This window comes from Odocoileus virginianus, chromosome 1, assembly GCF_023699985.2.
Source record: "Odocoileus virginianus isolate 20LAN1187 ecotype Illinois chromosome 1, Ovbor_1.2, whole genome shotgun sequence".
In the NCBI taxonomy this organism is placed as follows: Eukaryota; Metazoa; Chordata; class Mammalia; order Artiodactyla; family Cervidae; genus Odocoileus; species Odocoileus virginianus.
Window position 1 is genome coordinate 101,196,565 of NC_069674.1, and position 15,150 is coordinate 101,211,714.

The following is a 15,150-nucleotide window of genomic DNA, read 5'->3' on the forward strand; positions in this document are numbered from 1 at the left end:
ACCTACTGGACTGTCCAAGTAAAAAACCTTAGAATCACTCTTGACCCCCCTTCCTTCTCACCTCCATCATGCCTAAACAGACAACTCCCTTGTCTGTTTCTGCCTCATGTCATTACTTCATCAGGACCAAGGCCCCACAACATTCCTGACCAGACCCATTCTAAAAGTCCCCTAATAGTCCCTCTAGCTTCTCCTGTTTCTACCCCACTTTCCACACTGGTTTATTTTTCAATAATACCTAGGTGATTTTTCTAAAATGGACATGTGATCACACCAGTCCATAATTTAAAAATCGCAACTGATAATCCCTTCCTTGTGGAGGAAAAGCCTAAACTTGCTGCCACGACATCACTCCTTTACCACCTTGCCAGTCTTGTTTCCAGATGATCTCTGCACCCTGAGATCTAGTCACACCGGACTGCTTGTTACACCGGTCGTACTGACACTCCTGTCTTAGAGCTCTTTTCTCCTTGTCTTCCTAGCTCTTACTTCACTTTTTAAGTGTGAACTCATATTCACCTCTTTCCTGTAAATTTCTCACTCTCCCAAGAAATTTGCGTGTGTTACCATTATCTATCTGTGTACCTGCATGTGGCATACAGCACAGTGTATCCGTGGTTGCTCCCCCTTACAGCGTCGTGAGTTCCCGAGGGAGGGACCAATTTTGCCCTCTTTGTACCTTAAGTTCGTGGCATGCCTCTTGGCATGAGGAGACCCTCCTCAGTTTAACTGATGGAGAGGATAGTAAGAATCTTCTCTTACTCTATTGTTCTCTTTCAAGCCCATTCATTCCCATCAGGCGTTTGTCTGCTTCACTCCAAAGAAAGAGTTAGCCAAGTACCCACTGGCCTCCTTAGGGCCAAGTCCAACAGTCAACTCTGAATATCCATCTCTGAATATTCCTCCCGACCTCTGAACCCAGCAGTGCTCCCGCCTTTATTCCTGACACTTCTCTTACTGACATTCTACTCCCTACACAATTTCATCCAGTCTAACAGACTTAAATGCCATCCACATGCCAGCAGCTCAAAATTTAAGCCCTGACCAGTCTCTCATCTTTAGCTGATTTAACATATCTGAAACTGAACCCCTGATGTCCTCCTAAAACATGCGGCTCCTTTAGCCTTAGCCACCCCACTAATGGCACAGGCCCCAGAAGTCAGCTGCCATCCTTGACGCTTCTCAGTGTCAAACTCCTCTTGTAATCCATCAACGAGTCTTGATGGGTCTACCTTCAAAACAGACCCACTTGGGGAAACATGCTCAAGAAGAGCAAGAAAGTCACCAAGATGTCAACATGACATAAGCAAATGGTATGTGCTTACTGCGCACTTAAATGGAAAAGCTTCTAAACAGGACCCATGTTTCAGCTTAAACCAGGAGAGTAAGCAAAGGATATACAGCCCTTTGAAGACTTTAAGAAATGAAACCTTCATCTTTATTTTCACAGTGAAAGTTACATTTATAGCTTTTTCTGCCACTAATGTACTAACACAAAAAAATCATATTTATGGACTTCTCTGGATCAATTTAGAATACAACTTTTCTTATCAAAGATTCAGAGTTGGCCAAAGGTCTTAAAGCAAACAATTTAGCATCACCAAGTAGATAACTAAAAATTCGCATTTCTGGTACCACCACCGCCTATGCCAGCCCTCTTTCCTACTTGTTCACTATTAGACCATTTTTTTTTAGACTTTTATTTCATGTGTCAAACAAATTTTCTTAGTTTACAGTGAATTTACATGATAAACAGTTTCAGGTGGCGTTTTAAAGAACACGATGATTTGATTCTGCCTTTTACAGCTTAAAGACAAGCAAAACTTTAAAAATATATATGGAGAAAATTATCCCAAAAGTGCTTATTAAAGTTTTAAGGAACACACAGGAGAAACATGAAGAAAAAATACTACTTCCATCCAGTGGTTTCAGATTGATGAGGCTGTAATTTGTTTTAACAGACAAGAAATATATTGAATAGCAAGAAACCAATTAATGTTCTCTGCCAGTGTAGATGCAAATTAATGAAGATGATTTATATACCAGCTTATGGAAACCCGAGATCAAGGTCTAGTAAACAACAAATATATTTTTTAAAATAATAAAACAATGCTTATCAGCATGAGTAACAATTTAACATGCAAACCACTGGAAACTACTGGGAATTTTCAGAAAAAGTTCTGGTGTACTGCTGCAGAGTCTTATCCATCAGAGGAGTCAGGACTCCGGAGAGGCTCTGTCAAAGGTCAGTGCTCCTTACAGACTGAAGGGGAGTGACAGCCTGCACAGGCTTCTGGTCCAAGGTGCAGATTTGATTTAAGAGACGGAAGAATAAGGTCTTAAAAAAAGATATCTTTAGGAACTTTCCCAGTGGCTGAGAGTCCAACTGCCAATGCAGGGGGACACGGGTTTGACCCCTGGTCTGGGAAGGTTCCACATTCCACGACTACTGAGCCCACGTGCCCCAACTACGGAAGCCCGTGAGCCCAGAGCCTGTGCTCTGCGACAAGAGGAGGCATCGCAGCGAGAAGCCCGCACACCACAGCGAAGAGCAGCCCCGACCGGCCGCAACTAGAGAAGCCCGTGCGCAGCAATAAAGACCCGGAGTGCAGCCAAAAATAAACAAATAAATATCTTTAAAAGACAAGGTACCAAAGGAAAAATCTATTTATTAGGGAGGGGTTTGTCTCCAGTTTAAAAAAAAAATGCATTTATAAAATTGACTATTATACCAATTTAGGGGCTTCCCTCATAGCTCAGTTGGTAAATCATCTGCCTGCAATGCAGGAGACCCAGGTTTGATTCCTGGGTCGGGAAGATTCCCTGGAGTAAGAAATGGCAACCCACTCCAGTATTCTTGCCTGGAGAATCCCATGGACAGAGGAGCCTGACAGGCTACACTCCATGTGATCGTAAGAGTTGGACATGACTTAGCGACTAAACCACAAACCACCAGGACAAAAGGTCTCCAATGCATCAAGAGCTGGTCTGACAGATGCTACAGAAGCACTGTTATTAGTAGATGGGTGACAGCTTGTCTTAAGGAACAGCTAGTTCGGTCACTATGTACCGGATCATGCTCTTTCATTATACACTGTATTAAATCCACACCTCAAGGGTCAGATCTGGAACTGTGGCTTGACAATCATAAGCTAGTAGCTAGCAAAGCTACCAGAGAAACACCAGTGTGAATGACTCTAGTGGTATATTTTGGCCCATCTCTCATCAGGCATTCAGCCAGAGACAAGAAAAAATTCAGCTGTGGGCTAAGATCTGGAAAACAAGATCTTCAGGTCAAGGTCATACTCAGTGTCAAACGAGGAGAAGCAAAATCGAAACAGATAAATGCCAATAGGGCTGAAAGTCAATGGTGGATTTTACACAAAACCAAAAAAAAAGATATAGAAAAAAAATTGATGACTGTGTCAAACAAGCTTTGACTCTGCAAATGAAGATCAGGATTAAGTGGGCAACAAGACCAAGAAAACAAGTCAGGTTAATCCAGGTGACACCAAACTCAAGGATTCAAGTTTATTCATTTACTTTATATACATATATTGAAGAGATGCTGTGTACTAAAGTAAGTGCTATGAATATGAATGTATATTTTAAAAATAAGTGCTGGGCAAAAAGATCTCCAAATTTAAAGGGGACCAGATGAGACAGATACAGGTTATTTCCTCTGCATAAACAGTGCTCACACGAAATATCTACACATGGCTCTCTCACTTTATTCATATCTCTGTCTGAAGAGCACTGCCCCATCACCCTGCTTCATTTTCTACTTGGCACTTACCAGGACCTGCCACTCTTACATATTTATCTGTCTCGCTGCCCCAATAAAATGCCAAGTTTCAAGAAGATGAGAATTACCTCTGTGTACTGATGACTTTTCCACTATTACAGTAATGCATGACATATAATAATTATTCCAAATAAGTACTGTTTAAAAGAATGAATGATGACAAAAACTTCAATAAGAAGTATGCTCATAATATAGAGCTTATGTAAAAGTGATCACTTATTTGGGTAAGTGAAGGAATAAAGGAAAATTCATGGATGCAGAGAAAAGCACTGAAGAACACATGTCTCTGGCTACAGTGACCAAGCATAAGAAAAATTTTTTTTCTTATATTAAATGCTTATGTTGGCTTAAATACTATAGTGGATCAGTCCCAGTTTTGGTAACACAGCATTTTAAAACATGCATTTCATCACATGACAGTTAAGAATCAAGACTCCTTACTATAGAGCCAATTAAACTCAAACGTCTCAAATGTTAAAGACATTTACAAAGCGGTCCTTAAACAATCTTCGCAGCACAACTCTCTGGCATAAACAGATGCCCCATCACAAAAACCTGTCAGTTTAGGCTGGGCTTGCTCCCACCTCCAAGCCCTTGCTCAGCCTCAGAACCTTAATTTGAATACCATTCTTTCTCCCTTTCCTCACTAATCCCATGCCTGCTCATCAAAGTCTAGCAGCCTCCTCTAGTCATTCTCAGACATTAATTGTGAAGATAAACCTTTCTTCTCTTTGAACTTGCACTGCACGCAGAACCAGTATCATATTCTTTTGGGTATACTAGCTGTCTCTCTCCATCTGGCTGTAAGAAACCTCCATCTCACTTCCTACAGGCAATTAGTGGACTAGGAACACAGGAGATTAATGTATATATAGAAATACATTTACATGTAGTTGATTAGATGGCCAATTTCTATCTTAAATAACCCCAAAGAATGGATTCCAACTGATTACTTACCAGATCAATGAGGCTTTCTTGTATCCTGTTTAGAGTTGTTCTTAGTCTACTACTGCTAAGACCTAGTCCTGTTGATTCCAACTGAAAAAGACAACGGAAAGCATGTTAAATCACTTTGGAGAGAACCCTGCAAATGTTTTAACTTCAAAGTAGTGAAAAGTTATCTGATGAGTTTTTATTCAAATTCTTAGCATTCAGAGGGTTTCCAAACACCAAATTATTACCAAAGCATCAAGGAAAGAAGTCAAATCTTCACCCTCAAGGGAACAAGAGAGCTACTGACACATATGTCACACTAACATCAATCAATCTAATGAGTTTATCGGAAGAGAATTCACCAGAATTTCCTTCCCACAGATTACTACTTTCAACTGCAAAACCTAAAGATTTTCATATACTTAAAGAACCCAAGGATGGGAAAGGCCACACTGACACAGAAAAACAAAACAGGGATGATACATACTTTCGGTATCAAGAATGAGAGTATGGTAACACTACAGATTCTTCAGCATTAAAAGGATAATAAGAGAATTTTATGAATAATTTTATGCCAATAAATTTACCAAACCAGATAAGATGGACAAATTCCTTGACAAACTCATAAAAATTGACCTTAGATGAAATAGAATATTTAGCAGTTATTGTTAAATTTAATAAAAACTTTCAAAAAGTACTAACCCTACACAGACTCTCAGAAAATATAAAAAAGATAGAAAAATATTAAAAAAAAATGTTTCCCAATTGTTTTATTTATATTACACTGACTTCTAAGCCAAAGATATCACAGAAAACCTAACTACAGACTCATAAACTTTATGGACACATTTTTTTTTTTAATTCTTAAGAAAATATTGAGGAAAGAGAAGGGGACAACAGAGGATGAGATGGATGGATGGAATCAGCAACTCAATGGACATCAGTGTGAGCAAATTCCAGAAGACAGTAAAGGACAGGGAAGCCTGGCATACTACGGTCCATGAAACTGCAAAGAGCTAGACACGACCTAGTGACAAACAACAAGAACAAGAAAATATTACCAAATTCCTTCATAACCAAGTGGTGTTTGTCTTGGGAATACAAGATTGGTTTAATAGCCTAAAATACTACTTTGAAATTAACCAACACAATTCATTGTATTAATATATTTCTTTAGAAAAGAAAGTTATGATTGCTTAAATAGATTCAGAAACTTTATCCTTTCATGATAACATGAATTTATTCTTTCATGACTGAATTTATCCTTTTATAATAACAATTCAGAAAACCAGTAACAGAAGAGAATTTTGTCAACATGATCATAGGACTCTATAAAATAGCTAGCATCATACTCAATGGTGAAAAGCTCAACGCTTTCCATCCTGGAGAGATGATGGAGGAGGGAACAGGACAAGGATGTCAACTCTCACCACTTTTATTTTATGTTGTGCTGGAGGTCAAGGTTTTGTAATTTTTCTCCAGCATACAGATATATATGCTATATGAGGCCTACAGGCTAAAAAATACAAGGCAAACAGACTGGAAAAGAAGAGGTAAAGCTGAATACCAGATGCTTCTCTTTAAGTGCTGATTTAACTCCACTCCACAAATTTTGGTACGCTGTGTTTTCATTATCATTCACTTTGAAATATTTTCTAATTTCTCTAGTGGTTTCTTATTTAACCCAATCTTTATTTAGATGTGTGTTAATTTTGAAATATTTCAGTTTTCCCATTTTATTGTTATTTCTTTCTAATTTAATTACATTGACATCAGAAAATATATCCTATATGATTTCTAAGGTTTTTAAACCCATTGGAACATGTTTCATGGCCCAGAAGTATGGTCTATCCTGACAAATGTTCAAGCCTGAACAGAACTGTTTTAACCAATATGATACTCACAAGTCACATGTGGCTAATTTAAATATAAACCAGCTAAAATCAAGTACAATGAAAAATCCAGTCCCCAGTCATACCAGTCACGTTTAAGTGCTCAAAAGACACTGTGGCTTGTGGTTACCATATTGGGCAGTACAAATATAGAACATTTCCATTATTGCAAAACTTCTCTTGGACAGCACTGCTCTAGAGGCACAGTCTAAAAAAAGATAGAGTAAAGCTCATTTAAAAGACTAAAAGATGCTAACAATTAGCTAAAACTCCAGAATGGCTTTCTTCTTTAATATTTATTGAGCATTGTATAATGAATTAGTACCTATTTTACAGTGACATGAATTCCACAACTTAAGTCTCTGATTATGTTAGTATTCTAATTTTGCAGAGTAAAGAACACAGCGAATTCAGATCCTATATTAAAAGATCATGTCTTTGATATACTTGTGATCACAGTGAGAATATGAGCATTTTGTGTGACAAATATAGTCATCCATTAAAACTCACAAGTTTTTGAAAAGGTAAAAAATATTGTATGTGAAAAATTAGTATTAGGATATGTTCATAAAATCCAATGCTATGCTTTTATTAAAAAAAAAAAAAAGTCTGTCAAAAATCTAGGAATTCCCAAATATCAGATCAGTTACCTGCTTAACACTGTGCTGTTCTCCTTAGGAGCAGAAAAAGGTAAAACTTAAAAGGTCTTTGCAAGCACATAAAGGAGGTACATGAAATATTAATTCTATTGCAGGCAGATGGTTCAGTTCAAAGATTTTCATATTATTTAAAAAAATATTTGCCATTATCTTCTGGAGGTACAGTGCCTGCTATGGCTGTTAGCCAATACTTATTTTATTGTTAATAAATATACACCAAGACAGATTTAAACAAAGCAACATGCACATTTTCACTGCCAAAATACATGAAAGTTAGAACAAGATGCTGCACTTTTTCTGCCAAAAATGTGAATGATATACAATATGTCTATTATATCAAAGCTTAAAATTAATATTTTATACAAGGCAACTGGGCATACAAAAAGCTGGTATCAATAATTCTGCTGCATTCTGGATAGGTAATTTTCAAAATAATGTTATTTGTGTATTTTATACAGAGAGAATGAACTTTACATTTACAAAAACAAATTTTAAAAGAAACAGAGTCCTCCCCCAAAAGACTAACTTACCGAATCATTCCGACCAAAAAAGGTATATATTGCATACAAGTAATAATCAAAGAGCTGAGACATGAAATGGATAACATCAAAAGCAATTGGCTTAAGAATGTTCATCATCTGCATATATTTACCTGAAAAGAAAAAAAAATTAAACAGCACAAAATTAAAATCTATTAGTCGCTAATTAAGAAAACATAAAAATACTTTACCAAAACATTTTAAATGAAATATTACATTCCTTAGTCATATTGGCCATGCCTCAAGTACTCAACAGTGATTTGTAGCTCACTTATTTGTAGCTAGTGACCAGTATACTGGACAGCGCTGATATAGAACAGTTATACCATCTTGGAAAGTACTACAGGATGGCACTGATTGAAAAAGGAAAAAAAAATCCCTATAAAGACTTCTCACTTCATTCTATTTTGCTGTTTGCCTTATATTTATGGAACTCCTGAACTCTTCTATGTGTACTGTACACATACCCAACACAGCTCCTCATCTCTTGGAGATTCCATTTAGAACAATTTCTTCAAAAATGCTTAGGTGTAATAAGACAAAAGACAATATATTCTGAGAAAAAGTGGGGTTCTTTTCATAAGCACATTCATTATACACATGTAGCAAAAGTAAAACACAAACAAACAAACAAACAAGAATAAAATGTGGAAGACACTCCCTGTTACCCTGGATCCTAGCCCTGTGAAATCTGCTGTTGGAGGCCAAGAACATTTCTTTATCACCACATCAGAGCTCAACAGTCTCAAAGTGCCAAGAATACATCCTCCTCATTCCTTCCTTTGGGAGATGCCAGTGTTCCTTTCTTTTCCCTCTACACATATGATACAGTTACATAAAAACATTTAAAATCCAAAATTTCTGCATTTATAAACTTGTTCATGTGTTTGAAAGGTGCATGGGAGATGGGCTGAATCAAATAACACCCAATAATGAGTACTGAATTGTGTTTCTTTTTTAAAGGAAATAACAGGGAAAGAAGCAGATCTATAAAAAATGCTCTTCTGCAGAAGTTGTCAAAACAGGCTATTTGCTTTTTCCAAATGAGCATTCAGGAGCCATCTCTACTTTATGGAACTGCTATGCATTTTAAACTGGTACCAGTGAGGACACCAGAATTCAAGAGAAAACAGATTAACTGCAGTAGGAAAAAAATGACAAACTTACTCTAATGGAACTATCTACATCATTTCTTTATTATCTAAGAACTCAGTATATCTGTCTTAATTTACACAAGAAATTAGTTTAAATAATGGATGGTCAGAAAGACAAGCGTACACACATATCAAAGAGAAAAAAACCATCAATTTAGATTCTAACTCCTAGATTTAGAGTTTTTTAGATTTTAGTTTTTTAGAGTTTTTTAGATCTTTGGAAACAAAAGATTTACAAGTCTTTTGTTTCAGAATTATTTTTTGTAATCATTTCATATAATCAAGATTTTTTTTAATGAAAATATACTCATAGAACATTCTGGATCATTATGAAGATATTTCATTGACTATAAACACATCGCTATTTAAACTGCAACTATTTACCCATTAAATAATGTGGTACTGTAAAGAAAAAAATGAAAAAGTAGATTAGTCTGTAAAAGAACATTTCTAAAAGGTGAATAGTAGACAACATCTGTATTGACACATATCTGGAATACAAAGCTCCTCTCCATTCCTAATAAGATTAACCATTCTTCATATAAGTCATCTTAAGAAAGGATATAAAAATGAATTAATAGGTAAAAGCTATTTTAAATGTGCATTCAGAAGAAAAAAAAATAAGAGATGATCCAAATTGGTCTGAAAAAAAAGGAAACATAATCATTCATTCATTCATTACATTCAACAAACACTTTTTGAAAGCTTACTATGCTCACGGTCTTTGTTAAGACACAAGGAACTATACAGAGTCCCTGTTCTCTCACAGAGCCCCTTCCATGACTTCACAGGGTCCGACATGGAAGGCAGCCACTGATAAGCAGGCTGTCAGTATATCAGCATAGACAAGAGTAAGAAATCTGTCTTTCCAGTTCTAGAGGGCCAGTTCGAGTAGGCCTTTGGAGGCCTGAGGGAACTTAAGCACTCCCTCAGTATTACTGAACTAAAAAAGAATTTTACAATCACTTAAAATACGTATGAAGAGAAGTGGCTGAGAAAGTAAAGGCAGGCAGGTATGCTCACCAGAAAATGACAAATCCTAAAACATTCCTAGAGCAGGGGTTGGCAAACCTTTCCTGGAGAGGACCAGAGGCTAGACAGCTTAGGCTCTGTACGTCATTCAGTCTCTGGGGCAGATACTCAGCTCTGCCGCTCTTGGTTTCAGCTATTCAACTCTCCCATCACAGCACAGAAGCAGCCATGGACGACACGTGAACAAATGAGCATAGGTGTATTCCAATAAAACTTTATTTACAAAAACAGGTAGTTAGACTGATTTGGCCTGCAGGCTACAGTTTCCCAATCCCTGTCTGTACTAGATGACAGAGAGCAGATGGGAGCAGGACGATGGAAAGATACAAAGAGAATCACAAAGGATGTGGAAGCTGTCTGGTAAGATGTGACTGCTGAGAAGCAACAGGTACTTCAGAAAAACAGGAACGAGACACGGGGCTGAGAAAGGACGGGTGAACTGAAGGTCTGCACATGGAACGAGCTACCTGTCCTAACTACTGTTCCTCATCAGCAGTTACAGCACCGTAGCCTCCCCCAACCCTCACCTGCGGTTTCAGTTACCCACAGTCAACCTCAATCCGAGAATAGTAAATAGAAAACTCTGGAAATAAACAAGTCATAAGTTTTAAGTCGAGTGTTGTTCTGAGTAGCATGCTGAAATCTCAGCTGTTTGGCACCATCCCTGTGGTCCTGCCTGCTAGTCGCTTAGTACCACTTCAGTTATCAGATCAACTGTTGTGGTATCTCTGTGCATGTGTTTAAGTAATCCTGACTTTCCTTTATAACAGCCCCCAAATGCAAGAGAAGTGATGCTGGCAATTTGGATCTGCCAAAGAGAAGCTGTATGGTATTTCCTTTGAGTGAAAAGGTGGACGTTCACAACTTAATAATGAAAGAAAAGAAACCACATGCTGAGGATGCTAAGATCTACGGTAAGATTGAATCTTCTGTGAAACCATGAAGAAGGAAAATGAAATTTGTCATCGTTTCGTTGTCACACCCTGGACTGCAAATGTTTCAGCCGAAGCAATAAGTGTTTAGCTAAGATGGTAAAGGCACTGAATCTGTACAGTAAGATACTGTGTGAGAGAGACTACATTTATATAACGTTTATTATAGTATATGTTATAATTTTTCTATTTTGTTATTAGTTTGGCTTGTTAATCTTTTCCTGTGCCTAGCCTAATTTATAAATTAAACTTTTTACCACAGGTATGTATACATAAGAAAAAATATCATCTATATACGGTATGCCATTATCTATGGTTTTAGGCATCTACTGGGGGATCTTTGAACATATCTCAACACATAAGGGGGGACTACTGTATAGGCTGCCAGAATTTCCCAGACAAAAACAAAATATAACCCCATAGGAGTTCTTTCTAAAAGAAGTATACAGTAAACAACATCTCCCCTCCCCCCAACCCCAGCAAATACACTTGATTGAACAAACTTATAAATTAGAAAAGCTAAGGTTTCTAGTGTGGCTATTCGCACCACAGATTAAAACCTTTCTCATTCTGGGAACTTGGAGATCTGTCCCCATAATGTAAAGGCCACCAGCAAGTCCACCCAAACCTGCCCTACTCTATAAGTTCCCAGTTAGAATATCTACTAAGGAGAAAGAGCCTGCTCCAACACAGTTCTAATTACTCAGCAGAGGACACCCACATGGCTATCCAGGCCTTCTATTTTAGGGATAAATAATCAAAAGTCATCAGGCCCATGAGGAAAATTCAGAGTGACAGTAAAAAGAAAAGTTGATGCTAGAGAAAATAAAACAGCTGAAGCTAAAGAAGAGGAAATACAGTAATTATGTAAAGCCCTATAATAGGCAAACATGGCAGGAAGAAAAAGAGTACAGAAGGGTTGTTATGTATTTAAAGTTATTAAAAATGTGATTTTTAAAAACATTAAAGAAATGGGGAATGGAAGTCTACCAGAAAGTATAGCAAAAAGATAAGAATACAGAAAAATATTGATATTCGAGAAATATGAGAGACATAAAGGGCCAACATAAGAGACTAAACACTTGAGTAAGGGGAAATCAAAGAAAAAGGGATTAAAGAAAATGGGGAGGTAGAAATCAAAGAAACAGTCATAGCTGAGAAACACATGAACCATTAGACTGAAAGGATAACAAACTACCCAACACACTTAATGAAAAAGAACTCACACACAGAGACATCACAGAGGATTCCAAAATATCAAGGGGAAAAAAAACACTAAAAGCTTTCAGACAGACAGAAGAAATTCACCTACAATAAAATGAATAATAGAACATTAGACACTTCAACTTTCTAAGGAAAAGTAATTCTCAGTCGACAATTCTATACACAACTAAACTGTCATTCCAAGAGCAGAATAAAGACATATTTAGACTGACAAGGATTCAAAACATTTACTTCTTAACACCCTTTTCTGAGAAATTACAATTAGAAGACAATCGGAAACAAACCAAGAAATTGCCTTCATACTACTGAGAGGGAGCAGCAGGTGGGTGGCAGACACTTGCTTTTTCCCACAGGCTCTTCTTTACTAATTAATGTGTTACTGCGAGGGCTTCCCCGGTGGCTCCGTGGTAAAGAACCTGCCTGAAGTGCAGGAGATGCGGGTTTGATCCCTGGGTCGGGAAGATCCCCTGGAGGAAGGCATGGCAACCCACTCCATACTCTTGCCTGGAGCATCCCATGGACAGAGGAGCTCGGCAGGCTACAGTCCATGGGGTCGCGAAGAGTCGGACACAACTGAGCATGCACGTACACATGCACGTGTTACTGTGAGAGGAGCTACCTTGATAAAAATACAGAAGCATGGTTCCAAAGTTAGCCAGCCGAGTTGAGAAAGTGTGGTCTGTAGTTCAGATACACAGCACCCTCTCGTCCTCTCCAGAGTTCCCGATGGAAGGCACAAAGGTAGCATGCTTTAGGGACACAGGAAAGTTACCTAACAGGTAGCCTAGCTAACCAAGAAAGGTGTCTCCCAAACCACAAACTTCATGAAGTTCCTATTTCTGCCTCCAACCTCTATTATCACCGTGCTGACCTCTGTCCAGGAACTGACACTCCTGACATCCTCCACTAGGGCTATGAAGCATGCAAGTCAAGAGCTTACTGGCTCTAGGATCAGACAACCTGTGTGACATATAAGGCATGTTATTTACCACCGGGCTTCAATTAACTGTATACTAAAAAGGTACTCTGAAGAACTCATGAGAAAATGCTTTCAAGTATTTACACAGCATATAATAAGAGAGCAAAATGTCTCAGCTACCTCTGCTACTTTTTAAAAATAAATATACTCATGATGAAGGCAAAATGGGAGATATATAGGATATTACATGAAGAGAATCTAACCTAATCTGGAGATGAGGAAAAGCTTTAGAGGGAAAGCACTGTTTAAACTCTCTCACCCTTTGCAGCAACATGGATGGGTCTAGAGATGATCATACTAAGTCAAGTCAAGTCAGACAGAGAAAGACAAAAATCACATGACATCACTTACATGTGGAATCTAAAAAATGATACAAATGAACTTATTTACAAAACAGAAACAGACTCACAGACATAGAAAACAGACTTCTTGTTACCAAATGGTAAGAGGGAGAATAAACTGGGGATTTGGGTTTAGCGGATACACACTATTGCATACAAAATAAACAATGGCCTACTGTACAGCGCTGGGGACTATATTTGATATCTTGTAACACTCTATAATGGAAAACAATCTGAAAAAGGAATACATACCTATATATGTATGCACATATGTGCGTATGTGTGTTATATGTATGTATATGAAACTGAATCATTTCCTGTACATCAGAAACAGTGTAAATCAACTATACTTATTTTTTTTTTAAAAAAGCAAAAAACAAAAACCCTCTCACCCTAAATCTAGACCACGAGTCCTGTCTCCTCAAGGGAAAGAGACACACAGGGGCTGCAGAAGAAACCAAGCGGCCACGTGGACAAGTACTACACTAAGAGGGACAAGAGTGGGCCTGCCTTCCCAGCTCATCGTGGGAAACGCAGAGAGGAGTGTGGTGACCACAGGGAAGGTGGCCTGGGGGGATTCAGTGAGACACAGCCCCTATGCAGAGGAGGGAATGCAGGGCAAAAAGAAATGCTGGAAGTGTGCGTGTGTGTGTGTGTGTTAAAAATTAAGAGTTCTCAGTGTAAAATTTACTAAGTAGCTACAGAAGCAAAAAGCATTTGGCTGGGTGCTCTATATGCTGCAAAGATGGCAAACTTTCTTCTTCTTGTAGAGGAGCTAACAATCTGATGGGGCAAAAGCAAGAACAGGATCTGAGCTGGAAGGATGTTCGTTATCCTTAGAACAGCGCACTGAGTTGAGAGATCCTCAATGGGTATAAATAGCACATTAAGGCCAACTAGAAATGCTACAAATGAGAAAGGAGATTTGGAGGTCAGGGCTTTGTTTATACCTTGGGGTATTTTAATTTTTAACCATTTTCACATATTACTTTTTCAATTTAAAACACTCTGTCATGTCAATGTATGGTGAAACCAATACAATATTGTAAAGAAAATAAATAAATAAAACTGAAAAAAAAAATCACACACACACAAAAATTAAACACTCTGTGATAAAATAAAAATATCAATGCCCCACCTATAAGAATGTACCAATGAAAGAGATTTCTTCCCTCCTATTTCTGGGTTTCCTCCATCATATACACTGCCACTCAGCCACAGTCTCAGTAAATGTCCCTTATGTACGTATCCTGGTAATGTTAAATCCTGTGCATGGGCTGGTGTGTATTCTTTCCAGCTGCTAAGGTAATAATTCTGTTTTAAGGGCTGCAGGTTTTACGAACATAGGTTTTATCACCCTATCTTCTGCCCCTCAGACTTAACCACAGCTGCTCACATGAGAGTTGCCTCCAGTAGAGAAAACTAGATAACAAGGCTACTTCAGTGATGAGACATATACCTTTAAATTTCTCTGCCTCTATCTGCAAGAAATTCTCAGCCTGACAGGATTTTCTCTTTTCACAAGCAAGCATTCTGGTTGGTCCCCTGTACTTGTGAAAGCCTTTCTAATAGATTTGGGCACAACCTAGGACTGGGGAGCCCCGTTAACACTCTTTTGTCTAATCTCTCCTAAATATCTGCCAAATAAACACCACTTTGT

General features: G+C 38.0%; 1 protein-coding gene across 1 annotated transcript in view; it reads right to left on the reverse strand.

Annotated features, from left to right (window-relative positions):
• VPS50 (VPS50 subunit of EARP/GARPII complex) overlaps positions 1-15,150 on the reverse strand; it is a 122,557-nt gene that overhangs the window by 14,124 nt on the left and 93,283 nt on the right. Inside the window, exons 21-22 of the mRNA XM_070471544.1 lie at positions 7,820-7,941; positions 4,763-4,843 (exon numbers count right to left, since the gene is read on the reverse strand). Of these exons, the coding sequence (XP_070327645.1) occupies positions 4,763-4,843; positions 7,820-7,941 (203 nt within the window). The remainder of the gene's footprint in view (positions 1-4,762; positions 4,844-7,819; positions 7,942-15,150) is intronic.